Source organism: Pinus tabuliformis, chromosome 9, assembly GCF_031772625.1.
Source record: "Pinus tabuliformis cultivar Carrire ecotype Pingquan chromosome 9, CPIR1, whole genome shotgun sequence".
Taxonomy (NCBI): Eukaryota; Viridiplantae; Streptophyta; class Pinopsida; order Pinales; family Pinaceae; genus Pinus; species Pinus tabuliformis.
Window position 1 is genome coordinate 568,903 of NC_142307.1, and position 27,144 is coordinate 596,046.

Genomic DNA, 27,144 nt, shown 5'->3' on the forward strand with positions numbered 1-27,144 from the left:
TTTTGACTATAAAATAAGTTATAGTTTTTTGGACATGTAGTATTGATAAATCATAAAATTAATCCATAGTATCCTAACAAAGCCTATTTACAAGTTAAGAATCTCCAAACTAAAGTGGAGGTGAATTTCCATGGATAACAATCTTGTTACATGCTAAAATTTAAATGTACACGTATTTATGCCCATAGGCACATTTATTTTGGAATAGGGCTTTTATAATTTTAATTTAATTATTAATCGGATAGAGAGGTGCTCTCCAACCTAGTATGATAAAGATGTTGTAATGTTTAACATTTTGACTCGGTAAAATAATAATAATAATTATTATAATTATCAAATTACATAAAACTAAAAATACAAATAACATGAAATAAATAAATAAAAAAGAATATAAAATTAATAATTATAGTTATAATTAATAATTAAACGAGCATCAATCCAACTTAACTTCAGATTTACCAAGCACTGAGAGGGATCAAATCTCTTGAGATACAAATCTCTTGGCTTGGTAGATATGAAGTTAAGATGGATCTAGGTTAGTAATTAGTATGACGATGGTAGGGATTTAATCTCCATAGAATATTTTAGAATATTCTTAGTAGTATACACAAATAAAAGACTGAGATTTATTTCCAAAGTAGTTATACATTTTCTGTCATTTTAAATAAATTCATTAATTAAAAAAATGTCAGATGAGCAGGTGTGGTATGCACCAAGTTATGATTTTTTGATCATGTGGTATTGGTAAACCGTAATATTGGCCCATAATATTGTAGCAAAGCCTATTTATAGATTAAGAATTTCCATAACCAACCTAGATCCATCTTAACTTGAGACCTATCAAGCATCGAGAGGGATTAAATCTCTCAAGGTGCAAACCTAAGAGGCGCTTGATAGATCTCAAGTTAAGATGGATCTAGGTTGGTTATGCAAATTCTTAATCTATAAATAGGGTTTGTTACAATATTATGGGCCAATATTATGGTTTACCAATACCACATGCTTGATAGATCCAGAGTTAAAATGGATCTAGGATGGTTTAATTATTAATAATTATAATTATGAATTTTATGAATTTAATTAATATATGTGTGTGTGTACGTAATGTCATCAGTCAAAATGTTTAGATAACATAACATAACAGAGCATTACAACATCTCTTCCATGCTAAATTGGATGGATGTGAATCTCCATGATTAAGAAACTTGTTACATGTTTTTTTTTTTTTTTGTAAGTTGCGGTGTTGCACTTCTTTTTCTATTACTTCAAATCAAAATACACAGTATATATATGGTTGACTTCAACTCGCCCTCTTGGGGAAACCGAGTATTTCAGCCACCTAAAGTTCTTAATAGCCGACCAAAAATAGAAGTTCCAGAGTCTGATTATCCAAGCTAAATACACTAAACAGTCTTGCAGATTTCTAATTCTACTTGTATGCATATATCAATTTTCCTCTTCTAATACTTGAAACAAACTGAAATTATCTATACTATGCAGCTTCATCAAAATTAATACATATCTATATTTAATCAGCTTCTGCCTCTGGTCGCTGGTTAGTCTCCTTGTTTGCATTCTGTTGTCCTTCCCTTATCATTTGCTGAATCTCCTCAAGCTTCTTTTCTTGCATCTCCAATGTAATCTGAATAATCCTCAGCTCCCTCCTTAGGTTGGGGACTCCTTGCGCCAGTTCTGCCATCTCTGTTGCAGCTTGTTCCAAAGCTTTAGCCAACAATCTCTTCATCACCCAGTAGATATGCAAGGACTGTTTAAATAGAGACATTCTACCTCTAGTGTTGCCAGGGTCGTGGAGTAAAAACTCCCAATCTTCCATCTCTGAGTTGGACTGAGCCTGAAGCGCATCTTCTTCCATATTCTGGATAATTCTCTTGATTCTTGGGTTCGTGTTCTGATTGTACGCCTTTTCTGCTTGTTGAATTTTCTTATCCAACGACCGGCTTGTCTTTTTACTAGATCTCCCTCTCTGCCCCTGTCTTCCTCCCCTTTCTCCTCTGTATCTGCTCGATCCTCTGCCTCTCCTGCTGCTCGGTTCCAGCCTGCTACCCGCACCTCTTCTTCCCCTCTGTCTGTCGTGCTGCCTTACCTTTCCCTCCCGCTGTCCTAGCTGCTCGTCACTGGTTTGCTGGGTATCCCAGCCTCCTACATTTCCGCCTCGTTCCTTACCTTGCCTGCCTTGATCTTGCAGGTCCTCTTCATCCTCAGAGTCATCATATATTTCATATATCTCCTCTACAGTCTCTTCCTTCGCTACCGCCTTGCCCTTTCTGTCCCTGTCTCTGCGCTCCGCGGCTTCCAGTTCCTCTACTTCCCTTGCTCTTTTCCTGGTCTACATAGCGTCCTCTTGTTACATGTTTTTTTTAAACATATTTATGTTTAACTTATATATTAATTCCTTTTATCATTATAGTATTAATTATTATTTTAAATAGAATTATAATTTAGTTCAACATCTCTTCCATGCTAAATTAGATGGACATGAATCTCCATGATTAAGAAACTTGTTACATGTTGTTTTTTGTTTTCTTTGTTTTTTTGTTTTTTTTTTTTTTTTTTTTGTTTTTTGTTTTTTTAATGTATTCATGTTTAACTTATATATTAATTCTTTTTATCATTATGTTGACGGTGCTGGACCCGCCAACATTCAGGGGATCACCCCGGTATGAAGTCCCAACTAGACCTCACACCGTTTGGTGTGGGAGTCCCATCCGGTATGATGGCCCGGTTGCCATTATCTTAAATATTTGCCTCAACTCTTACTTGTTAGCACAGGAGAGTGGTATGCTTTGTCTTTCGAGAAGTGAGGTTCGTGTGCCTGGTGATTGTAAGTGTCACTTGTGTCAATGGTTCTTTCACCGTAGAGGGAGAGGGTGGGAGTGAGTCCCAAGTCGGTTGGGAGAAGTCCCAACTCTGTTAGGAACACACAACACAACAACACATGCATAGCTTCCAACGGAACAATCCACACAGATGCGACGGTCATAACACACAAGTGAAGACAACACGTATAACACTCAACGGATTAGTCTGTGCAAGTGCCACGATTGTTATAGCAAGTTTTATGTGAAAGGTCTGTCTGATCTCCGGGAGAGTAGTCAACACAAGCGAGACAGCGTTAACAACATATACAACACATTTTCATTAACATATATGTATTACAACAAGTGAATTAGTTCAAGTGTTAAACACAGGTTAAAGTAACATGCAGTACAAGTGTTCAAGATTAGTCTTACAACAACTATAATACATGTGTTGAAAACGTGTTGGCCTGTTATCAGGCTTCTGAATTAAGCGAAAGTTCCAAGACAAGTCGTTACACCATACATCACTAACCCCGTGAGCGGGGTGTTCGAGCCACTACCTACTCCTCAAAGGAAAGATTACAAACTCTCAAGGCTATGTGGGAGGAGCTGAGGTGAAAAGTCCTTTGCATGTGCAAATGAGGGGGTATTTATAGCCAAGGGTGAAACTAACCCTTGTGGATATTCGACTACCCTCACTACTGTTTGACTTCCATGACTTTTTGACTTTACATGACTCTTCATACAACAAGTGGGTCTCTTGGACTTCCACGTACCGTGCATCCCAACTTCTGTACGGCTCCTACCCCTACCTTTGCTCTTGGTGATGTTTCCACCCAAAAGAATGCCTCTGTGTGAGGTCCATTACAACCAAATGTATAAGAGAGAGAGATTCGTTGGTCCGATCTTTATGTAACAGCTGTGGACGACATGACTCAACATGACAGTGCTGGTACATTCGTGATGCTGCTGGTGTGCATGTCGAACTACAGTGCTGCTGGGTGATGGATGTCCTCATTGTGTGTCACAACTTCACCTCTGCATGGCAAAGTGCACGAAGTCTTTGATGGTCGTTGGTTTGCTTGATGTTGCATTCACACATCGCTCCTTGCTTTTATGTTGGTAAGCTTGATAGGTTCGTCCGTTCTCAAAAGGTGCATGTTTGTTTGTCCGTCCGTGAACACATCTTGCATATTTGCTCGTCCGTCCGTCCACGAACACATCTTTGCATGATCATCCGTTCACGAGCACATCTCTTTGCATGCATCGTTTGTTCATCCGTTGGTGAACATGTCCTTCTACATGTGCTCCCTTCGTTCATCCCATTTGTCGTCGCGCCATGTTTGTCTATGTACCTGTATCTGCAGTCACCCATGACGAGACAACATCAAATCCAAAAACCTCATAGTCTAACATGATGCATGATTGTTTCAGATGTAGGTGACTGGGAGACGAGGCAAGGTTGCGAGTTGGGATGAAGGCTCCGGGCACTACTGATGAAAACTGCACAACAGTCACTGGGTAATGTAGATGGGCAATCCGGATTGACAATGACTGTCCGTGGGGTTTGGCTCAGCTAGAGGACAAAACTATGCAGTTTTTGCGAGGAACAGTCTAGGCTACGGGAAGGCTGGGCAAACAAAATCTGCGCAATTTCCAAAACAAGCACGCAGTGGGAGCTTGGCAACCAAAGCTGCACAATTCCTGGAGGGAACTGACAGCTGGCTCCCGAGACACCAACAACAAAAATTGTGTAATTCTTGAGGGGAACTGGCAGCCAGCTACTAGGTCACTGACAGCAAAAACTGTGCAATTCTTGAGGGGAACTGGCAATTAGTTGCTGGAGCATGGCAACAAAAACTGTGCAATTCCTCGAGGGAACTGACAGTCAGCTGTCAGGAGCTGCTAGTGGGAAAAACTGTGCTGATGCTGGGAGGTTGGCCTGGTGATCAACTCCGCATAGTTTCTGAGCTGAGCGGACTGCTGGGCAGCAAATGACTTGCTCATGAAGACTGCACAATTTTCTTGGTGAGCAGCCAGTCGACTGTCGGGAGGGTTGGCTAGAAAAAATGTGCAATTTTCTAAGGGAGACATGGACGGGCACTGGGTGTCTGTTCGATCTGTCTGCGTAATTTTCTCAGTTAGCGGAGCAAGCAAGGTCTGCAGCCTCTACGCAATTTTTGAGGGGAGTCAGTCTGGGGGTGGTTGCGAGGTCAAACTCTCTGGTTGACCAACATGAAGGTTGATTGATTTGCTTGCGGGCAGCGTAGCTTGAAATGGCTTTCTTGGTGCTTATGCGTTGTTCTGGTTGACAGTCGATCGAGTCGATGACGGGGTGATGGTCCAGCTGTCAAAGGGGAGTGCAGTCATCAGAAGTTCAACAAAATGACTAAGTGTGTGAGCGAGTGAAAGATGCATATGTGATCTTGCAAACACACACTTACATGACTTGACGATGAGACGACTCAAACCATCCAGACACATATGCTCAACATGACTGATCGACGGTGTGAGCGACAAGCGCAACACTTGTGATTGATCGTTGGTCGACTGTGATGACGCTTGTGCGACAGTGTATGTGACTCTGTGTGTGAGTGTGACAAATGTTTTCATAGCGAACATAACATGTACACACGAAGTGAAGACCTTGAGCATGACCAGAACATGGTTGCAAGCATGACATTGACATCAACATGCAAAAGCTTAGGTGAAATGATCAAGCAAAGTGGGTGCTAAGACTCACACTAGCTTGCAGAGTGAACCCAAGTGTGTGCAATCATTAAGTGAAACTCTCAAAGGAGGCTCCGAAAGTAAGTAGGTGCAGGCCAAAATTTTGGAGGGTGGTTGTAGCCGCTAAAAAGAAACATGATGCAATGTATCCGGAAGATAATCTAAATAATTATAATTTAGTTAATTATGTCTATAGATCTATCTATTTTGAAATAAGATTTCCATAATTTTAATTTAATTATTAACAAGGGCTACATAGTAGCTAGTACTTGCTGCTTAGTTTAAATATAGTTTAATTAAATAAAAAAATAACAAAGACAAAAATTTCTTAAAAAATAAAACGACTAATAAAATATTATATTGTCGAATGCCATCACCAAAAATTAAGAAATATGATTAATTAATATTGTTTATATTATATGTGTTTTTTAATTAATATATATCACTGATTATAATTCAATTTATTAAAATATGTTTTTAATATAATAATAAGTCATTTCAAATCGAAAATATTGTGAAAAAATAATAATTTATGAAAAAATAGAAAAAAAGAAAAAAGAAATCAAAAGGTTAAATAAAAATGAAATAAAATGAAAAACAAAAAATTAGTAACTAATAGAAATGGAAATTACTAAACAACCCATAATAAGACCTCAACCAATCAACTTACAAATAAATAAATTTAAATAATATTAAAAAATAACAAAAAAATGAATTCTTAATGTTAAACTATGGATAAGTGCCATAAAATTTTGGTAAAAAACAAATTAATACCAAGTCAAAGGCAAAACTGAATCCCTTATACATGTAATAATTATTAGGTGGATGTTAGAGATTTAACCTCCATAGAATATTCTTAGTACTATACACAAGAATTATATTCAAAATAGTTATGTGTTTTTTTTGCTCTTTTAATTAAATACATTAATTTAAAAAATATCACATGAACAAGTGTCATATGAAATGAATTATGCTTTTTTTAACATGTGGTATTGGTAAGCGATGGTATTGTAGCATACTTATTTACATATTAAAAATCTAAATGAAAAAGTGAGGGTGAATCTCCATGGTTAAGAATTTTGTTTTATGTGTTTTTAAAAATGTATATACATGTTTAACTCATATATATATATATATATATATATTTTCCATTAATAATAATATTAAATTTTTAATATAATAAAAATTAATTTAAAAACAAAACAGTTACTGTCATTCTGCTGCTGCGGACCGAGAGCTCTGCCCGTGAACGAGCAACCGGGCTAGGGCTTCCGAGCATTCGCGCGCCCCTTGGGCCGCCGCGCCTCGTCCCTGATCTGCAGCTGCTGCGCGCAGCCATGGAGCCCTCTGGGGGCTCGGATCTGCCTCCCCCCCGGAGGTTTCAGCCTTCAAAGAAATGATTGCACAATGCAATAAGCGCCCTTCTTCTGTGAGCCAGCAGAAATTTGTGAAGAAGATGGACACCATCCCCTCTGTCGCCCTCCCCGAGGAAGAAACCTGTAAAGCCGCTCTAAACCTGGCTGAGCGTGGCCTCATTGGCCAGTTCACGGGCCTCTGGCCCTCTCCCAAATCGGTGGAGGAGTGGACTCAAAGGAACTGGAAGCCGCTTATCAAAGAGGGAGTCAAAAGCTATTTCGTGGGCAAAGGTTTCTTCGTCTTTGTCTTCGAAAGTGCAGAGGACAGAAACTTGATTTTCAGGAACGACCCTTACTTCATGGGGCCGCAAGGTCTATACCTCAATAAATGGTCGCCTGATTTTGATCCAACTCAGGACGTTCCTACAGCCGTCCCGGTCTGGGTACGCCTCCCCCACCTTCCTCTCCATTGCTGGAATCCCAAGTCCCTCCAGATCATCGGCAACGCCTTAGGCAATTATATCGACCAAGCCCCGAGGAAAGATCAATACTCCTGTGCCCGCATTTGCGTCGAAATAGACCTAGAGGAGGGCTTACCGGAAGCCATCAATCTCACAGTAGCAGGATGGACCCATGTCCAAGAGCTCGATTACGAACAGATCCCATTCAAATGCAGACACTGCCATGGCTACGGGCATTTTGCCAAACACTGCAAGAAAAAGGCAGAAGATCTTCCAGAGAACCAAAACAGAGAGCAGTGGACTCTAATCCAAAAACCCAATAGGAAGGGTATCGGGAAAGGCCCCCTGAAAGAGGCTCCAAGCAGTTCCAATCACACCCAAGGCAATAACCCAAATGGCAAAGAAAACAGTCAGAAAACGGCAGCTACAACAAACCAGGAAACCCTGGAACAGCCTGGATCTCCCACCAATATACAAGATGGAGGGGAAAAGACACTTCCTGAGGCCACCCAAGGAAGCCCTTCAAACCCCACATACGCAGAAGTCACAAGGAAAAAGCCTATTGATAGTTCAGGGTCATCGGAGGATGAGACCTTCAAGCAACCCATCAAAAAAGTAGGCAGGAAATCTCGCAGAGAAGAAAGGGAAGAGGAGGCCGAAAGGCTAAAAACTCAAGGAAGCCAACCTACTATTGAGATGTCTATCGGAAGAAATACAAGGAATAGGCCTCCTAAGGGAGGCTCCCTCCACTTCCCAGGTAAATAATGCGCCTCGTCTCTTGGAACTGCAGAGGACTGGGTAATCCCGCGAAAGCTGAAGCGATTAAAGATCTTCTCAAGATGGAGCCCTCAGACATCCTCTTGCTCCAAGAGACAAAGATAGAGGGGAAAGCCCTCTTGGATATCAGCCAAAAGAAATGGAAGAAAAATGTAGGAAAAGCAGTCAGCTCAAGAGGCTCTTCTGGAGGTCTCGCAACTCTCTGGTCAGAGGATCTCTTCCAGCTGAAAAATTCTCAAGAAACTCAACACTGGATCTACACAGAGTTAATGCACAATCCAAGTAAGTTATCCTTCTCCCTTTTCAACCTTTATGTCCCTGTTTTATACTCAGAAAAAAGAGATTGTTGGACCTCCCTCATAGCCTTCCTTGAGCATCACTCCCCCAAAAATATCATTTTGGCTGGGGATTTAAACATCGTTTTAAAATATAAGGAAAAAAGGGGAGGCACTCACAGCAGAGATCCCTTCCTTCCTATGGTCGAAGGACTCATTCAGGATTGGGACCTCATCGATTTCATTCCAGCGAAAGGGCTCTTCACCTGGACCAATAACAGGGTGGGAGTGGAACATATCTCTGCTCGACTGGATCGATTCTTGGTTCAGGGTGCTCTGATGACAACTAAAAAGATCATCAATACCAAAATCCTTCCCAAACTTACTTCAGATCATAAGCCCATCCAGCTCTCTCTAGAAGACGAAGAAGATTTGGGCCCCATCCCTTTTCGCTTCAGCCCTCTATGGACAGAAAGAGAAGGTTTTTTTGACACAGTGAAAGCAGCTTGGAGCAAATCCTTCTCAGGGTCCCCCAGCTACGTGTGGGAGCAAAAACTCAAAGCCACAAAGCACGCTCTGAAGGAGTGGATCAAAAAACCTGCTCCAAATCCAACTAGTCTCCGAAAAGAAATGGTGCAGACCCTTGAGGAGCTGCAAACAGATATGGAAAACAGAGATGTCACTCCAGCACTGCTGGATAAAGAAGTCAAAATCCAACGCTCGACCTTTCAATCCTTTCGGTTAGAGGAGGAGTACTGGAGAATCAAATCTAGAAGCCTTTGGTTGAAGGCGGGTGATAGGAATACCACCTTCTTCCATCGCCAATATCGGGCAAGACTCTGCAGAAATCACATCTCTGAAATAACAACAGCAGAAGGGCAGACCTGCAAAGGGTTCAGTCAGATCAAAGAGGCAGCTGTAAATCACTATAGTCAGCTTTTCACTGCTGGAATCCAAGGTAATGAGGAGGACATGGCAGACTTCCTCTCCAATATCCCCCCTCTGGTCAGATCTGAAGACAACTTCGATCTCAACAGGCCCTTTACGGAGGAAGAAGTCATAAAAGTGATCTGGTCTATGGACCCAGATAAGGCCCCTGGGCCCGATGGATTTACCATCCATTTCTACAAAATGTGCTGGGACATTATTAAAGCAGATCTGCTAAAGATGATTAAAGGATTCAGGAATAAAGCCAAGGTAGGGGGAGGAACCAACTCCACATATCTGGCCCTCATCCCAAAAGAATCAAATCCTGAAACCTTTGCCAGATTCAGGCCAATCTCGTTGTGCAACGCCTCTTACAAAATCCTTGCAAAGCTCCTTGCAAACAGGATCAAGCCTCTCCTAAACAGACTTATCTCCAGCAATCAAGGCGGATTCATTGAAGGTAGGCACATCCTGGACAATGTCATACAAGTTCAAGAGATCATTCATTCAAGCCAGAAACGAAAAGAAAAGGGGATGCTGATCAAACTTGACATGGCCAACGCCTTTGACCGAGTCAACCGGGCCTTCCTTTATAAAGCTCTCCTTGCCTATGGTTTCTCCCCCCTCTTTGTTGCTCTCATCAAAGCCTGCACTAACTCCCCTCGTCAATGGCCGCCCCACCTCCTTTTTCCAAGCCCAGAGAGGTCTTAGGCAGGGATGCCCTCTCTCTCCCTTCCTCTACATTTTGATGGCAGACACTCTCAGCAGAAAACTCTCAGTAGAAAAAGAGGCAGGCTCTCTCCCAGGCCTTAAACCTTCCATTCACTCTCCTGCCCAGAATCATGCTCTCTTTGCCGACGACTCTCTCCTTCTCGGAGGAGCTTCTCCTAGAATTGCTAAATCTTTTGATGAAGTCCTAAAAAGTTACTGCAGGGCCACGGGAGCCTCCATAAACGAAAGGAAAAGTGAAGTCTTTGGATGGAACATCGATCAACAGGAACTCGCAAATATCTCTGCTATCCTAGGCTTCAATAGCCAAGCCCAATGGGAGACGATAAAATACCTTGGACTCCCTATCATTAATGGCTGCAACAAGAGAGCCCTGTGGTCTGAAGTCATCAGCAAAATTAAGACAAAGATCACAAGCTGGGGAGGATATTGGCTCACTCCCGGAGGTAAGGTCATCTTGATCAAGTCTGTTCTCTCAGCATTACCAATTTACCAAGCTGCCTTCCTACTAGCACCAAAGCAGGTGACAGAACACATCTCCAAACTGATTCGTGACTTCCTCTGGCAAGGAGGGAAAGGGAACATCCATAAAATGCATCTTGTGAAATGGGAACAGGTGAAACGGCCTTTCGCAGAAGGAGGTCTGCAAATCAGGGATCCAGCCATGGTCAACCTGGCGTTGGGTGGAAAAATACTATGGAATTTATATGAGAATCCAAAGCATCCAGTCAGGGAAACTCTGAAAGCAAAGTATGCCCATAAGGTACCGCTTCGAAACCTTCAGGCTTCCCAAATAATCAACGCCTCCCAGGTATGGAAACTCTGTAATAAAAGTCTGAATTTCTTCAAAGACAGAGTTTATAAAATCCCCGGCAATGGTAAACATACAAAACTGTGGCATGATCGCATTATGGACAGCGCCCCTCTGTCAGAAAATGAGGAAATCGACGAAATAAGACAATGGCTGGAGCGCGCTGGAATCAACAGTGTTTACGATCTCTCCAAATGGGACAGTCGTGGAGCATGGACCGGTTGGGACTTCCATGGTATACCAAGCCGCTTAAATCACCAGATGACTGCGCTCGATGAGTTGCTGGAGGAAGCAGCTCCAGTGAGCAGATGGTCGAAGGACAGATGGGGTTGGGGGCGCTCCGGGACTTATTCATCAGCGGCAGCCTACAACGCTCTCCAACCCATAAAGAACAGCAGCAGAAATCCGGAATTCTGGAAGAAGGTATGGGAGCCCCTCGCTCTACCAAAAGTCAACTTCTTTTTTTGGACCCTGGCTCATAATAAATTGCTAACCGGAGAAAATCTGATGAAAAGAGGCATTGCTGGGCCTCACAGATGCGTGTTGTGCAGTAACAGTGAAGAAACAGCCAAGCACCTCTTCATGGACTGCAAGTTTGTCAAAGAGGTGTGGCGTCTAATCCTTTATGAGTTCCAAATCACTGTTCCCTCGTATAACTCTGTAGCCGATCTCTTCGACGCCTGGAATCATTGCTACCCCCACAAAATCCCCAGCAAATCTTTTTGGAGGAAAATCTGGATCGCCATCCCCAAATTCACTTGCTGGCAGACCTGGCTGGCCCGGAATGACCTGATCTTCAACGGAAAAGAACAAACTCCTCTAGCTGTAGCTGCAAAAGCGAAATCCCTCCTCTTGGAAGCTGCCCAACAACAGTACTTTTCTGCAGATCCATTGCTGCTTCCCGAAGAAGAAAGGTGGCTGAATTATCTCTCCCCCCACCCCCGGAGGTTGCTTTCTGCCCCTCAAGCAATGAATCCAATCTGGAGAATAAGAGAAACGGAAGAGAATTTTCAGGTATGGTGGAAAAAACAAAAAATATCCACGATCTTTTTTGATGGCGCCTCCAAAGGCAATCCCGGGGCTGCTGGGGCAGGTGGGGTCATCTATGACCCGGCTGGAGTCAAAAGGGACAATTTCTCCTGGGGCATTGGGCAGAAATCTAACAACCAAGCCGAGATACTAAGCCTTCTTAAAGCCTGCCAAATTGCTAGAGACAGAGGGGACAAAGAAATCCAAGTTTTCGGAGATTCCGAGCTCATAATTAAAAAGTTAAATTCGGAGAACTTGTTCATCAATGTAAGCCTCAACAAAACTCTGAGCAGACTGAAGGAAGTCCTACTCGATTTTGAATCCTACAAATGCTTCCACATACTCAGAAATCTGAACAGCGAAGCTGATCTGTTGGCAAATAAGGGTTGTACACTAGGGAAAGGCCAAATTCTCATAAACGGGGAAAGTTCTATCCACCTATGTAACCCATGAGGACTCTGCAGCATGCATTATGGAATAGTACTAGATGCAATGTAATGATGGCAGCATTGGCGTAAGTCCAAATTTCTTCCAATATAAATAAAGATACACCCGTTTCAGTTAAAAAAAAAAAAATATTAAATTTTAAATAAAATTATAATTTAGTTAATTTTCATGACTTTTTTTTTTTAACTTTAACAACTTTGAGATATATGAGCAGCTTAGATCCATCTTAACCCCGAATAAGTGGCCAAAGGGATCATATTTCATGAGGTGCAAACCTCTTTGACAGTGAAAACAGATTTGATCCCTCTAGACCCTTGGTAGATTCGAAGTTAAGCTAATAAAACCATGGGTTTGTTTTTTTCTTGATTGATTAAGCCCGAATCTACCAAGTAGCGAGAGGGATCATATTTTCTTGAGGTGCGAACCTCTTTGAGAGTGAAAACAGAATAAACAGATTTGATCCCTACGAACCCTTGGTAGATGTGTCCAGAGGGATCATATTTCTTGAGGCGCAAACCTCGTTGAGAGTGAAAACAAAAAAACATATTTGATCCCTCTGGACCCTTGGTAGATGTGGCGAGAGGGATCATATTACTTGAGGTGCAAACCTCTTTGAGAGTGAAAACATATAAACAGATTTGATCCCTCTGGACCCTTGGTAGATGTGGCCAGAGGGATCATATTTCTTGAGATTAAAACCTCTTTGAGAGTGAAAACAAATAAACAGATTTGAACCCTCTGGACCCTTGGTAGATCTGGAGTTAAGCTAATAAAACCATGGGTTTGTTTTTTTATAGATTGATTGCTATGAACACGTAATATTTGTACTAGGCAAATCCCCTAAGGGATCGAAGCCCTCTGGACCCTTGGTAGATCCGTAGTTAAGCTAATTCCCTCTGGATCCTTGGTAGATCCGTAGTTAAGCTAATTCCCTCTGGATCCTTGGTAGATCCGTAGTTAAGCTAATTCCCTCTGGATCCTTGGTAGATGTGGCCAGAGGGATCATATTTCTTGAGGTGCAAACCTCTTTGAGAGTGAAAACAAATAAACAAATTTGATTCCTCTTGACCCTTGGTAGATGTGGCTAAAGGGATCATATTTCTCGAGGTGCAAACCTCTTTGAGAGTGAAAACATATAAACAGATTTGATCCCTCTGGACCCTTGGTAGATGTGGCCAGAGGGATCATATTTCTTGAGGTGCAAACCTCTTTGAGAGTGAAAACAGATAAACATATTTGATCCCTCTGGACCCTTGGTAGATCTGGAGTTAAGCTAATAAAACCACGAGTTTGTTTTTTCTAGATTGATTGCTATGTCCACATAATAATTTTTACCAAGCAAATCCCCTAAGGGATTGGAGCCCTCTACACCCTTGGTAGATTCAGAGTTAAGCTAATGGTCCCTTGGTAGATCTGGAGTTAAGTTGTACTTGCCAAGTCCCCCTAAAGTGATCAGAGCCTAACCTCTGAGTTAAGTTGTACTTGCCAAGCCCCCCTAAAGTGATCGGAGCCTAACCTCTGAGTTAAGTTGTACTTGCCAAGTCCCCCTAAAGTGATCGGAGCCTAACCTCAAGGGTGTAAAGAGAATTGAACCCGTGACCTCTAAATAACAAATGTGCTCGTGACCTCTAAATAACAAATGTGCTTTAATGACAGAGATTCAACCAAATGAGCTAACCCTTTGGGCTCCCAAAAACCATGGGTTGTCAAATTTAGGAACCCAAAAAATCCAACGGTAAATTGACTATTTTATCTCAATTTTATTATTACTAGTCTAGATCCATTTTAACCCCGAATCTACCGAACGTCGTGAGAGATCAAATCCCTTTTCACTCTAAAAGAGGTTTGCATATCAAGAGATTTGATCCCTCGTGCTTGGTAAATCTAGAGTTAAGATGGATATAGGGTAGTTTAATTTCCCCCTTTAAATAAGTCACATTCCACATAAATATCATGGGCCATTTTTAATTTTACTTTTATGAGGTTATTTTTATTTTTATTTTGTTTTAATTGAGTTAAAATATTTACCTTACATTACTTATTATTATTATGTAATTTGATTTAGTCAAAATGTTAAACATTAAATTACAACATCTCTTAACGTATGATTAATAATTTTAATTTTATATAATTTTACTTAGTCAAAATACAATAAATGTTTTGATATTGATTATGTGATTTCTAACACAAAAAAAAATACTTTTCTTAATATAATATTTATTACAATTTTTTTTAAATAAATATCTATAATTAAAAACCTAATTACATATTTTTTAAATACATATAAATTTAATTCATATATATATATATATTTTATAAATATTAAAAATTAAAAATAAAATTATATATATATATATTTATTTATTTTAAATTTTAATTTTAATATAAAAAAACATTTCACAACATTGTTTACACATATAACTGTGCTATTCTAACCATGAAATATGAGGTCCAAAATCAAGCCATAAAACCCGAGTCATTGATTTGAGTCTCCTGAAACGTCAATTATAAAAACACAGATAAAAGTACCTGGAAAGAATGTAAACTCAAAAATAGAAATTTAACGACACTTCTCTGAAATGGTGAAACGTCAATTATAAAAACACAGATAAAAGTACCTGGAAAGAATGTAAACTCAAAAATAGAAATTTAACGACACTTCTCTGAAATGGTGAAAGGCCTTGAAAGGTCATGCAAATATCGTGATTCGCCACTGGTTTGACGGGAACGCTCAAAGACACGGAACTTTTGTCGCTGCCGTGTAGCAACTGGTAAATGGATGGAACAAGCGACCAACAAAGAAAGAGGCAGGAGGACAGGGCAGCGCAGAGCAGACGGTAAGATTAAGAGGGGTTTTGACCTTCCCCTTTTTGGTTTTTATTTACCGAGTTGAAGAAATTGAGTGCGGAAGTCAATTTCGGCGCGATGGACATTGAAGAGCTCAGAGCAAAGGCTATGGCTTCGATGCCCAACAAGAAGAAGAAGAGAAAACAGCAGGCGCTGCTGCACCCACTCTCCTCTGGTAAGTTCAAATGCCAATTAAAACCCAAACTCTGCTTATTTAGTGTTAGAATTATGCTCAAATGATAGATGATTTATTACTCCCAGAGTGGGGAAGTACGCGGTTGCTGCATCGATAGTTTGAAGCATATTCGAAGAAAAAAGAAATCATTAGAAGATATCATAACGAAGTAGAAAAATCCACACCAATCCAACATCAACTGGAATTAGTCATCATCTCTCTGAACTATAAAGTAATGAAACGCTATTTGCTGTTCAATTGCCTGCCTCTCGCCCCTTATGGTGGCAGATTGTGTGTTTGTAGTTGTCAATTGAGCCGTTGCTTGGCAAGTGCTTGTAATCATGGGTTTTATGAGCAGGTTAGGTTATCTGCGTTATGCAAATATGGGTTTGCACATCGTCGTGGTTTATTACAATTGATGGATACATACTAAAGAATAAAGCAATTAGATAGGACAATTCTTGGCGCTCTTCTTCCCAGTGCTTATGGGGTCTTTACATTTGGTTGTTGCTGTTACTGCGGTTGGGCTATCGCAGGAGCCCTAAATTATAGTTGGGTTAGGAGATGCGCTCGAAAACTAGTTACAAATCGTAATTACAATCCGTAACCCGTAACTCTAAACGCAACCGTGGAGCTGACGAGGGGTCTTGTGTTTGTGATACTCCATTTATATGTAGATATTCTAAAGTCATTGTGTTACCACAAAGGGAAACAAGGATCAGAACGAGAAATTGGGCCAGGTGGTTTTCGGGGACAAGAAACATGAACCCGTTCCCAGCAAATAATATGCATTTAAAGTTGGAACAAGAAACGGTTCTTTAGGTAATATAATACCTAACAAATGAAACAAACTGTTCTGATCAGGTTTCTGGTAATTTAACACAATCCTAACAAATGAAAAACTTGTTTGGTGACTCTGTGAATATATTTCATTTTAATCAGTGACAAGAATTTGTTAGATTACCTTCAGTTAGTTTTCTTTACACAGCATGATAGTTACATAAGTGTACATAGGATGTTTATGGGACTGTATGTTAGTTACATTAGTTTTCCACAGGATGTTTATGGGAAAGGATTTAGCTTGTCTTGTCTTTTTATTCAGTTACAAGTACAACATCTGGTGTCCTTCTGTATGGTGTAATAAACCATGGGGATATTTTTCTATTCTTGTAATTTGACTGCAGAAGGCACTAATTGTTGAATTTTATTTGAAGAGTCCCTGTGGTTATATGAAGAAAATAGATATAATAAATGAAAGAAAGCTCACTGTCACATGATTATACGTAAAATATATGGTAACCCTGAACTTAATCTTGTAGGTAAGCGAAACCCCACATCTACTAGGCAGGAAAGCTCATGTCTGTTGTGTGCATGCAAGCAGAATTGTATTGTCACATAAAGAAATTACACTACTCTTTCTACGTACTGATACTCCTTAAAACTATTTATCATTAGAGTAGAGGATATCGTTGCAGGTAAAATTTTATGAGACCTAAGTTACTAACTTGTTACCCAACACTAAACTGAAGCAAAGATGTTATTCATAACTCTCTTAGTCTCAGTGGAAAATGCAAATGATAGATGTAGAAGGGCATTCCCAGCTAAAATGATCACTTTCACCTCACATAAGACTTTCAAGATTGTCTTCCCAGAACTTCACCTCACACAAGATACCCAAAATCTGATATTCTCTTAACTTCTGTTGGAAAATGCAAATGATTGATGTAGCAGGTTAGCCCAGCTGAAATGGCTACTTTCACCTCACATAAGGCTCCCAAAATCTTGACTTCCCTGAGCTTCTATTTCCATAAAGAACGGATGTGAGTATGGTGTCCTCTCCCAGAGTACTGTCTCTGATGCACTAATGAACTTGGTTTTTAGTGGTGGAGTGAGAGACAAGCTGAGCAACTTTGGGAGATTCTGAATGTTGACTTGAAGTCTGGTGTTCATCATTGGGAAATACAGAATTTTGCTTTCCTTTATTTATGAAAGGAATTTAGTAGTTTAACATATTTTGGAAAGCCTTAGGGTCTTCTATTTTTTCTATTGGAAATCCTCTAAATAGAACTTTAAAAGAGCAAGAGCATAAGCCTCACAATAACATCATTTGTGTTTTCAAGCATTTGAAGTCGGGTGATTTATAGGAAAATTAGTAGAACTAGATTCAGTTATTACATGATGGTATTCAGTTTACTACATCCATGTTTCAAGATGGTATTCAGTTTCCCTGTACAGTGTACATTGAGATCAGAGACCTGAATGAATTTACAAGTACAACATCTGGTGTCCTTCTGTATGGTGTAATAGTAGGCTATTTGAATAAATCATGGGGATATTTTTCTATTCTTGTAATTTGACTGCAGAAGGCACTAATTGTTGAATTTTATTTTAAGAGTCCCTGTGGTTATATGAAGAATTGAATAAATCATGGGGATATTTTTCTATTCTTGTAATTTGACTGCAGAAGGCACTAATTGTTGAATTTTATTTGAAGAGTCCCTGTGGTTATATGAAGAAAATAGATATAATAAATGAAAGAAAGCTCACTGTCACATGATTATACGTAAAATATATGGTAACCCTGAACTTAATCTTGTAGGTAAGCGAAACCCCACATCTACTAGGCAGGAAAGCTCATGTCTGTTGTGTGCATGCAAGCAGAATTGTATTGTCACATAAAGAAATTACACTACTCTTTCTACGTACTGATACTCCTTAAAACTATTTATCATTAGAGTAGAGGATATCGTTGCAGGTAAAATTTTATGAGACCTAAGTTACTAACTTGTTACCCAACACTAAACTGAAGCAAAGATGTTATTCATAACTCTCTTAGTCTCAGTGGAAAATGCAAATGATAGATGTAGAAGGGCATTCCCAGCTAAAATGATCACTTTCACCTCACATAAGACTTTCAAGATTGTCTTCCCAGAACTTCACCTCACACAAGATACCCAAAATCTGATATTCTCTTAACTTCTGTTGGAAAATGCAAATGATTGATGTAGCAGGTTAGCCCAGCTGAAATGGCTACTTTCACCTCACATAAGGCTCCCAAAATCTTGACTTCCCTGAGCTTCTATTTCCATAAAGAACGGATGTGAGTATGGTGTCCTCTCCCAGAGTACTGTCTCTGATGCACTAATGAACTTGGTTTTTAGTGGTGGAGTGAGAGACAAGCTGAGCAACTTTGGGAGATTCTGAATGTTGACTTGAAGTCTGGTGTTCATCATTGGGAAATACAGAATTTTGCTTTCCTTTATTTATGAAAGGAATTTAGTAGTTTAACATATTTTGGAAAGCCTTAGGGTCTTCTATTTTTTCTATTGGAAATCCTCTAAATAGAACTTTAAAAGAGCAAGAGCATAAGCCTCACAATAACATCATTTGTGTTTTCAAGCATTTGAAGTCGGGTGATTTATAGGAAAATTAGTAGAACTAGATTCAGTTATTACATGATGGTATTCAGTTTACTACATCCATGTTTCAAGATGGTATTCAGTTTCCCTGTACAGTGTACATTGAGATCAGAGACCTGAATGAATTTACAAGTACAACATCTGGTGTCCTTCTGTATGGTGTAATAGTAGGCTATTTGAATAAATCATGGGGATATTTTTCTATTCTTGTAATTTGACTGCAGAAGGCACTAATTGTTGAATTTTATTTTAAGAGTCCCTGTGGTTATATGAAGAATTGAATAAATCATGGGGATATTTTTCTATTCTTGTAATTTGACTGCAGAAGGCACTAATTGTTGAATTTTATTTGAAGAGTCCCTGTGGTTATATGAAGAAAATAGATATAATAAATGAAAGAAAGCTCACTGTCACATGATTATACGTAAAATATATGGTAACCCTGAACTTAATCTTGTAGGTAAGCGAAACCCCACATCTACTAGGCAGGAAAGCTCATGTCTGTTGTGTGCATGCAAGCAGAATTGTATTGTCACATAAAGAAATTACACTACTCTTTCTACGTACTGATACTCCTTAAAACTATTTATCATTAGAGTAGAGGATATCGTTGCAGGTAAAATTTTATGAGACCTAAGTTACTAACTTGTTACCCAACACTAAACTGAAGCAAAGATGTTATTCATAACTCTCTTAGTCTCAGTGGAAAATGCAAATGATAGATGTAGAAGGGCATTCCCAGCTAAAATGATCACTTTCACCTCACATAAGACTTTCAAGATTGTCTTCCCAGAACTTCACCTCACACAAGATACCCAAAATCTGATATTCTCTTAACTTCTGTTGGAAAATGCAAATGATTGATGTAGCAGGTTAGCCCAGCTGAAATGGCTACTTTCACCTCACATAAGGCTCCCAAAATCTTGACTTCCCTGAGCTTCTATTTCCATAAAGAACGGATGTGAGTATGGTGTCCTCTCCCAGAGTACTGTCTCTGATGCACTAATGAACTTGGTTTTTAGTGGTGGAGTGAGAGACAAGCTGAGCAACTTTGGGAGATTCTGAATGTTGACTTGAAGTCTGGTGTTCATCATTGGGAAATACAGAATTTTGCTTTCCTTTATTTATGAAAGGAATTTAGTAGTTTAACATATTTTGGAAAGCCTTAGGGTCTTCTATTTTTTCTATTGGAAATCCTCTAAATAGAACTTTAAAAGAGCAAGAGCATAAGCCTCACAATAACATCATTTGTGTTTTCAAGCATTTGAAGTCGGGTGATTTATAGGAAAATTAGTAGAACTAGATTCAGTTATTACATGATGGTATTCAGTTTACTACATCCATGTTTCAAGATGGTATTCAGTTTCCCTGTACAGTGTACATTGAGATCAGAGACCTGAATGAATTTACAAGTACAACATCTGGTGTCCTTCTGTATGGTGTAATAGTAGGCTATTTGAATAAATCATGGGGATATTTTTCTATTCTTGTAATTTGACTGCAGAAGGCACTAATTGTTGAATTTTATTTTAAGAGTCCCTGTGGTTATATGAAGAATTGAATAAATCATGGGGATATTTTTCTATTCTTGTAATTTGACTGCAGAAGGCACTAATTGTTGAATTTTATTTGAAGAGTCCCTGTGGTTATATGAAGAAAATAGATATAATAAATGAAAGAAAGCTCACTGTCACATGATTATACGTAAAATATATGGTAACCCTGAACTTAATCTTGTAGGTAAGCGAAACCCCACATCTACTAGGCAGGAAAGCTCATGTCTGTTGTGTGCATGCAAGCAGAATTGTATTGTCACATAAAGAAATTACACTACTCTTTCTACGTACTGATACTCCTTAAAACTATTTATCATTAGAGTAGAGGATATCGTTGCAGGTAAAATTTTATGAGACCTAAGTTACTAACTTGTTACCCAACACTAAACTGAAGCAAAGATGTTATTCATAACTCTCTTAGTCTCAGTGGAAAATGCAAATGATAGATGTAGAAGGGCATTCCCAGCTAAAATGATCACTTTCACCTCACATAAGACTTTCAAGATTGTCTTCCCAGAACTTCACCTCACACAAGATACCCAAAATCTGATATTCTCTTAACTTCTGTTGGAAAATGCAAATGATTGATGTAGCAGGTTAGCCCAGCTGAAATGGCTACTTTCACCTCACATAAGGCTCCCAAAATCTTGACTTCCCTGAGCTTCTATTTCCATAAAGAACGGATGTGAGTATGGTGTCCTCTCCCAGAGTACTGTCTCTGATGCACTAATGAACTTGGTTTTTAGTGGTGGAGTGAGAGACAAGCTGAGCAACTTTGGGAGATTCTGAATGTTGACTTGAAGTCTGGTGTTCATCATTGGGAAATACAGAATTTTGCTTTCCTTTATTTATGAAAGGAATTTAGTAGTTTAACATATTTTGGAAAGCCTTAGGGTCTTCTATTTTTTCTATTGGAAATCCTCTAAATAGAACTTTAAAAGAGCAAGAGCATAAGCCTCACAATAACATCATTTGTGTTTTCAAGCATTTGAAGTCGGGTGATTTATAGGAAAATTAGTAGAACTAGATTCAGTTATTACATGATGGTATTCAGTTTACTACATCCATGTTTCAAGATGGTATTCAGTTTCCCTGTACAGTGTACATTGAGATCAGAGACCTGAATGAATTTATTAGATAATTAAATAGCTTTATTGCACTTTTTTTTTTGAAGTTTTAATCCTCGATTGTCATTCATATACCTGCTGTAGGATTTTAGAACAACATATGCACATAAAAATAAACACTATATGGTGAAGAGAATAATAAATGCCTTATTAATCATGCTGCAAAATTACATGTTAGCCCAAAGTGACCACAAACTTGGTCAATGGTACTCAGTACAACAGATGTGAATAAAACAATATGAATATGAAAGCAACTCATATCTCTACTCCACTAAAAGTAGATGACATAAGGTAATATTGGGATATAAATGTGTTGATACAAAGTGGGAGTGCTAAGGCCACTCCTATAGAGAGAAAAAACAGAATATAGCTAATGTACAGCGATCTAAACTCTATGGGTTGGTTGGAAGAGTGGTAGTGGGATTGAGGAATGGTGTCTTGTTTGGTGGAGGTGGTCCACTGTTGGGATTGGGAGGATGTGGATTGAGCACTAGTCTTTGTAAAGGTTTTTGTGATCTGAGATGGCAACTCTTCAAGTGTCTTATTGGAGCTAGGGATTGGACACACCTCAGAGTTTTGCGGATTCGAGATCTAAGAAATAATTATTCTTTGTTTCTCTCTTGGTGCCCTTGCCCATTGGGAGCATTAGAAAGAAAGATGTGATCATTGAGTAGTATGATAGTATCTAGCCAGGGGAATGGATGAAGGCTGTAAGATCTAAGTTGGAGGGCCCCCGCCATCTTTGGTTTGGGTTTTGAAAGGTGGAGAGGGAGCTATGGGACTTCTTGAGCAAATAGTAGTAATGTCCTTGTATCTCATAATACTGGGGGCATTTGGATACAAAATGATCTTATGTTTCAATCTATTGTCATTGGCGGAGTCGAGAAATTCTATCTTCTCTTGGGATTTGGTGCTTAGCTATCTTTCACAGCTAATGAAAGCTCAATTTGAACTGGCCTAAGGGGATCTTGAGTCCATGCATCCAATGTCACAATGTGTGAGGGTGCCGTATGATGAGGCCGCCTTGAAGCTCCATGAAATGATCTGTGTAAAAAGCTATCTTGGGTTTCAATCTCTTGGGGTGTGATACAACTTGGATGTATTGCTTGTATATATCCTCTATGATAATCCTTTTCATCTCATGTTTATTTGGCAGGATGTAGCTAAGAGCATCTAAAGACCATCAAAATAGGGGAGGCTGGTCCTTTGATACACTAGTAGAATGTAGGAAACATGGTACTTCTGAGAACCAATAACTAGCTTCCCCCCAAGAGGGGTTTGACCAAGCAATGACATTTGGAGAATAATAGGCAAGGTAAGGATATTGATCCCTATCAACAGTTGATTTATCAAAATTTTGAAGGAGGTGAATTCTATTTGCTTGAATGATAGGCCAGGGTATTGTGTAATGTCCTAGGGTAATTTTTTAGCCCTTAGGGTTTCTTAGCTAGGGTTTCCATTCATTTGAACATCACATGATTTTTGAACAACGAATAAAATATCCAATAATGATATGATACTTCGACAATTCACAATGAGTTAGGGCTGGCTGCCCCAAGAATAGTAGATCCACTTCACCAAACTCCATCAGTCACTTTTGATTATAATATCAAAATTCACTAAACAAACTTTTAATGGTAACTAGCTTAATATTGTAACTATTGACTAAGTATCTAACTCTGCTTATCTTTTCTTGTTATCCTTACTCCAAGTTTCTACTGAGATGGAACACTTTTGTTGGCTGTCTGATGAAATAACAATGAACAACCCGTGCCATTACTTCAGTGTGTTGCTTCCTTAGATTGTCTTTGGATTGCTCCACTCAATTTTGTACCTTGAAACTCCTTTGCCACCACTTGAGTCTTTAATCGAATTTAGTCCCTTAATGATCCGAATTGGATCCATAGAAGACTATCAAAGAATCATGACTGTATCAAGTCAAACAAATCTCTAAAGAATTCCAAAACAACGATAAAAAACACCATGAACCAGTGGCAATGGCATCCAACGTGGAACGACGAGGACCTTAGTCAAAGCGCGTTGACCGAGGCCCATGGAGACCGTGCGGGAGGCCAAAGTAGCCCCTGTGAGCTCTGGAATGGGAAAAAGAGGTGTGATTTCGCATTGCTGGGCGAACAGGGCCGAAATGGGAAAGCCCGAGCACTCGGTCGCATGGGGGAACCAGAGTACCGCGGGCGGAAAAGGAAAAAGTGTTGAACGTACAAAGGCGGGACCCGTGCTCTGGAAACTGGCGGTTTTGATTGGGGCGCCCTTAAACGGTAAGAGGTTTTGGACAAAAGCTGCGCGATTCCATACAACGATCGACATGTGGCAGGTGGAGGTGAGAGAAAACCACCGTTGATCGCGCGTTATCGATCGAGCAAGTCAACCGCGCGAAACGTGCGTATGGCGTCAGATCTAGAGGGCCTAGATCGGACGGCTGAGATCGCACCCGATGGAGGAAGCAGAATCGATAGGGAATTAAGCTGCGTTTTAAAGGGATTTGAAATCCGTTTGACCGCCACGGTGGAGGAAGAACGCATCCACGACATAACTGAAGAAATGAACCAACAAAGTATGCTGGCGTTGTTTAGAGGAGGACAAGTGGCCACTCCCTGAGCATTCATGATGACGCTGAACCAGGAACTCCAAGTGTAGCTGCAGAAGGTGAAGAGACAGAGGCAGAAGAGGAACCGAACAGGCGTAGGGATCGAATGGCTAAAGCCATGAACAAAGACAGTCGAAAAAAGAGGAGAATAGAGTGGAGAAGAAGAGAGACAAAGAAAGGAACTAGAATCCCGAGAGGAGGACGGAACACAGAGAACAATAAAGCAGAGTAGAGGAGACAGAGGGCCGAGCTGATCAGCAGCAGCATCGAGCGCCAGAGAGCTTGAAGATTCAAACCATCCCATAGAGGAATCTGTTTGGATTGAGCACCACATTTGGCTCTTTCCACTGTAGACCAGAAGGTCACAACGCTGGTAGGAAGAAGAAGAGTCTGTGCACTCCAGTGGCTTGGGGAATCCAGGACCACCTTGCCAAGCAAAACCTGCTTCAGGTGAACTCACATTGAGTCCTTGTATTGTAAATTCTCTGCCCAAAGGCACAATAAAACAAGGCCACCACTGAAAGCTGGACTGGAGATGTAGCCTTGGAGAATAGGGTGAACTCCTTATTAAAAATTGCTTGTGTCTTTGTGTTGCTTACTGTATTTCTCTGCTGTCTTTCCATTTTATTGTCTGTGTATTGGCAATCTGATCGATTTGTTGCTTCAATAACACAAAACACACACTAGCACATGAGTCTGTAATACCTTTGTTCATTAAATCTTTAACTGATGTCACTCATAGGGTGAATATCAGATCAAGTGGTATTAGAGCTCTAGGTTGTAAGGTTAGACAAGCTTGTGTTGGTTTAGCTGTGAATGCTCACAAGATCAAAGCTCAAATTAGGAGAAGGAGAGTTGGTGGAAACTAATCCTGAAATTGGGAGAGTCTATTCTCGAAAGACAATGTCAGAAGAAGGTTTTGTAGGGCCAGATCCTCAATTCATAGAGAGTTTCCTAGCTATAAAGTATATGGTAGAAGAAATGTACAGAGACTTTAGAAAGCAAAAGGTTGAAGATTCATCAGGTTCTAAACAAGATAAAGAAGAAGATGAGTTTCACTGCCATGACCACTCCAAAGGAAAGGGGAAAGAGGAAAGCTTTCTCACACCTCCTAATAGCCCTGTGGATAATAAGAAAGCATCTTTGATTAAGTTAGATGTTAAATTTGATTTGCCTATATATGATGGAGAGCTAAATGCTGAAAAGTTGGACAATTGGATTAGACAGATTGATGTGTATTGTAGGGTATAGAACATAAACTCAGACAAGAGTAAGATTCAGCTGGCAAGTCTACGCCTAGGAGGCACTGCCTTGGTTTGGTGGGAAGGCAAAACCCAAGCTGATATGAAAAGACATGGTAAGACTATCTCTGTCTGGAGTGACTTTGTTTCTGCAATCAAAAAGCAGTTCTATCCATTGGCCTACATGCAACAAACCATGATGAGTTGGCAAACTCTTCGGCAGTTGAAAGGGCAAAGTGTGCAAGGGTATACTCAAGAGTTTAGAAAGAGAGCATTGATGTTGGGTATCTCATTAGACTCACCAGAGACTCTTTTGAAGTACATTGGTGGTCTACACGGCTACATGAGGCATACCATCCTCATGTTTAATCCCACTAGTATAGATGAGGTATTTGTACAAGCTACTCATCTAGAAGCTAGAGGAAAGAATGAAAATCCAGAAGTTGGGGGACAATCCCAACCCACTGTAAGCAAGAGCAAGGAGAAAAGAAAGCAGAAGTGGAAAGCAAGGAAGGCTAACACTGCACAGAAAGCCAAAGCTTCATGCACTCACTATAAAAAGGAGGGGCATGATGATGAGCGTTGTTATATTCTGCATCCAGAGCTGAGACCTAAGAAGTCCGAGGACAAGAAGAAGAAGACAGCTGCAGCTATTCAGAAAGATTTGGGGTCAGACTCGAGAGATGAAATAGCTATAGCAGCCACAGGTATAAAAGGTAAGAATTCTGAAGCATCTACTAGTAATTCTGCTCAATCTGTTATTGATGAAGAAAATGAGAGAAAAAGACATGAGCTTTTCCATATTCGAGTTATGTCCAAAAATCAAAAGATTGATACTTTGTTTGATAGTGGCTTACAAGTAAATTTGATTTCTGAAGCAATTGTAAAGAATTTGGGATTAGCAACTACACCTCACAAGAAACCATACCCATTAAGATGGTTGAATGATAAAGCACAACTACAAGTGACTAGACAGTGCAAACTCAAGTTTTCTTTTGGGTCAACATTTGTAGATGAGGTTGAGTTAGACATAGTTCCTTTCGATATATGTGGAATTGTTTTAGGGAGTCCTTACTTGTATGATAGAAAGGATATTTTTTGTAGAGCTGAGAACAAGTATCTACTTGTTAAAGATGGAATCGAATACTTTGTAAGAGTTCATAATCTCAAGAATAATTATAGTCTCATAAACTCAGGACAGATGAAAAGGATGATTAATTCATGCAGACAATTCTTACTGATGGTTGTAAAGGAAAAGAAACCTGATAAAACCAATACATTTGAGGGCTGTAATGTTGAATAGCAAGCTGATATAGAAAAGGTTGTTTCAGAGTATGATGTCTTGTTTCAAGAACCTAAAAGGTCTGCCACCCAAAAAGGGAATAGTACATGATATTATTTTGCAGCAAGATGTTCCTTTGCCTAACATTGGGATGTACAGGTTGTCTGCTTTAGAGAATGCTGAAATCAAGAAGCAGGTGCAGGAGTTGCTCGAGAAGGGCTTCATCAAGCTTAGCACATCACTATGTGGGTCACCAATTGTTTTGGTGAGAAAGAAAGATGGCTCGTGGAGAATTTGCATTGATTACCGAGCATTGAATAAGATAACAATAAAAAATCGTTATCTCCTTCCTCGCATAGATGATCTTCTAAATCAATTAAAAGAAGCTGTTTATTTCACCAAGCTGGATTTGCACAGTGGATACCATCAGGTCAGAGTTGCAGAGCAAGATGCATGGAAGACTGTTTTCAAAACAAAGCAGGGATTGTATGAATGGTTGGTTATGCCTTTTGGCTTGACCAATGCTCCT

At 39.8% G+C, this 27,144-nt stretch overlaps 1 protein-coding gene across 3 annotated transcripts in view; it reads left to right on the forward strand.

Annotated features, from left to right (window-relative positions):
• The first annotated feature begins 14,970 nt into the window (after positions 1-14,970).
• LOC149146811 (uncharacterized) overlaps positions 14,971-27,144 on the forward strand; it is a 178,654-nt gene continuing 166,480 nt past the window's right edge. For 2 of the 3 annotated variants that reach the window (XM_089439683.1, XM_089439684.1), the window contains exon 1: positions 14,972-15,382. In XM_089439683.1, coding sequence (XP_089295809.1) covers positions 15,286-15,382 — 97 coding nt within the window. In that variant the 5' untranslated portion in view covers positions 14,972-15,285. Of the gene's footprint in view, positions 15,383-27,144 lie in introns of all 3 variants that reach the window. The other variant, XM_089439685.1, reaches the window with a different exon arrangement.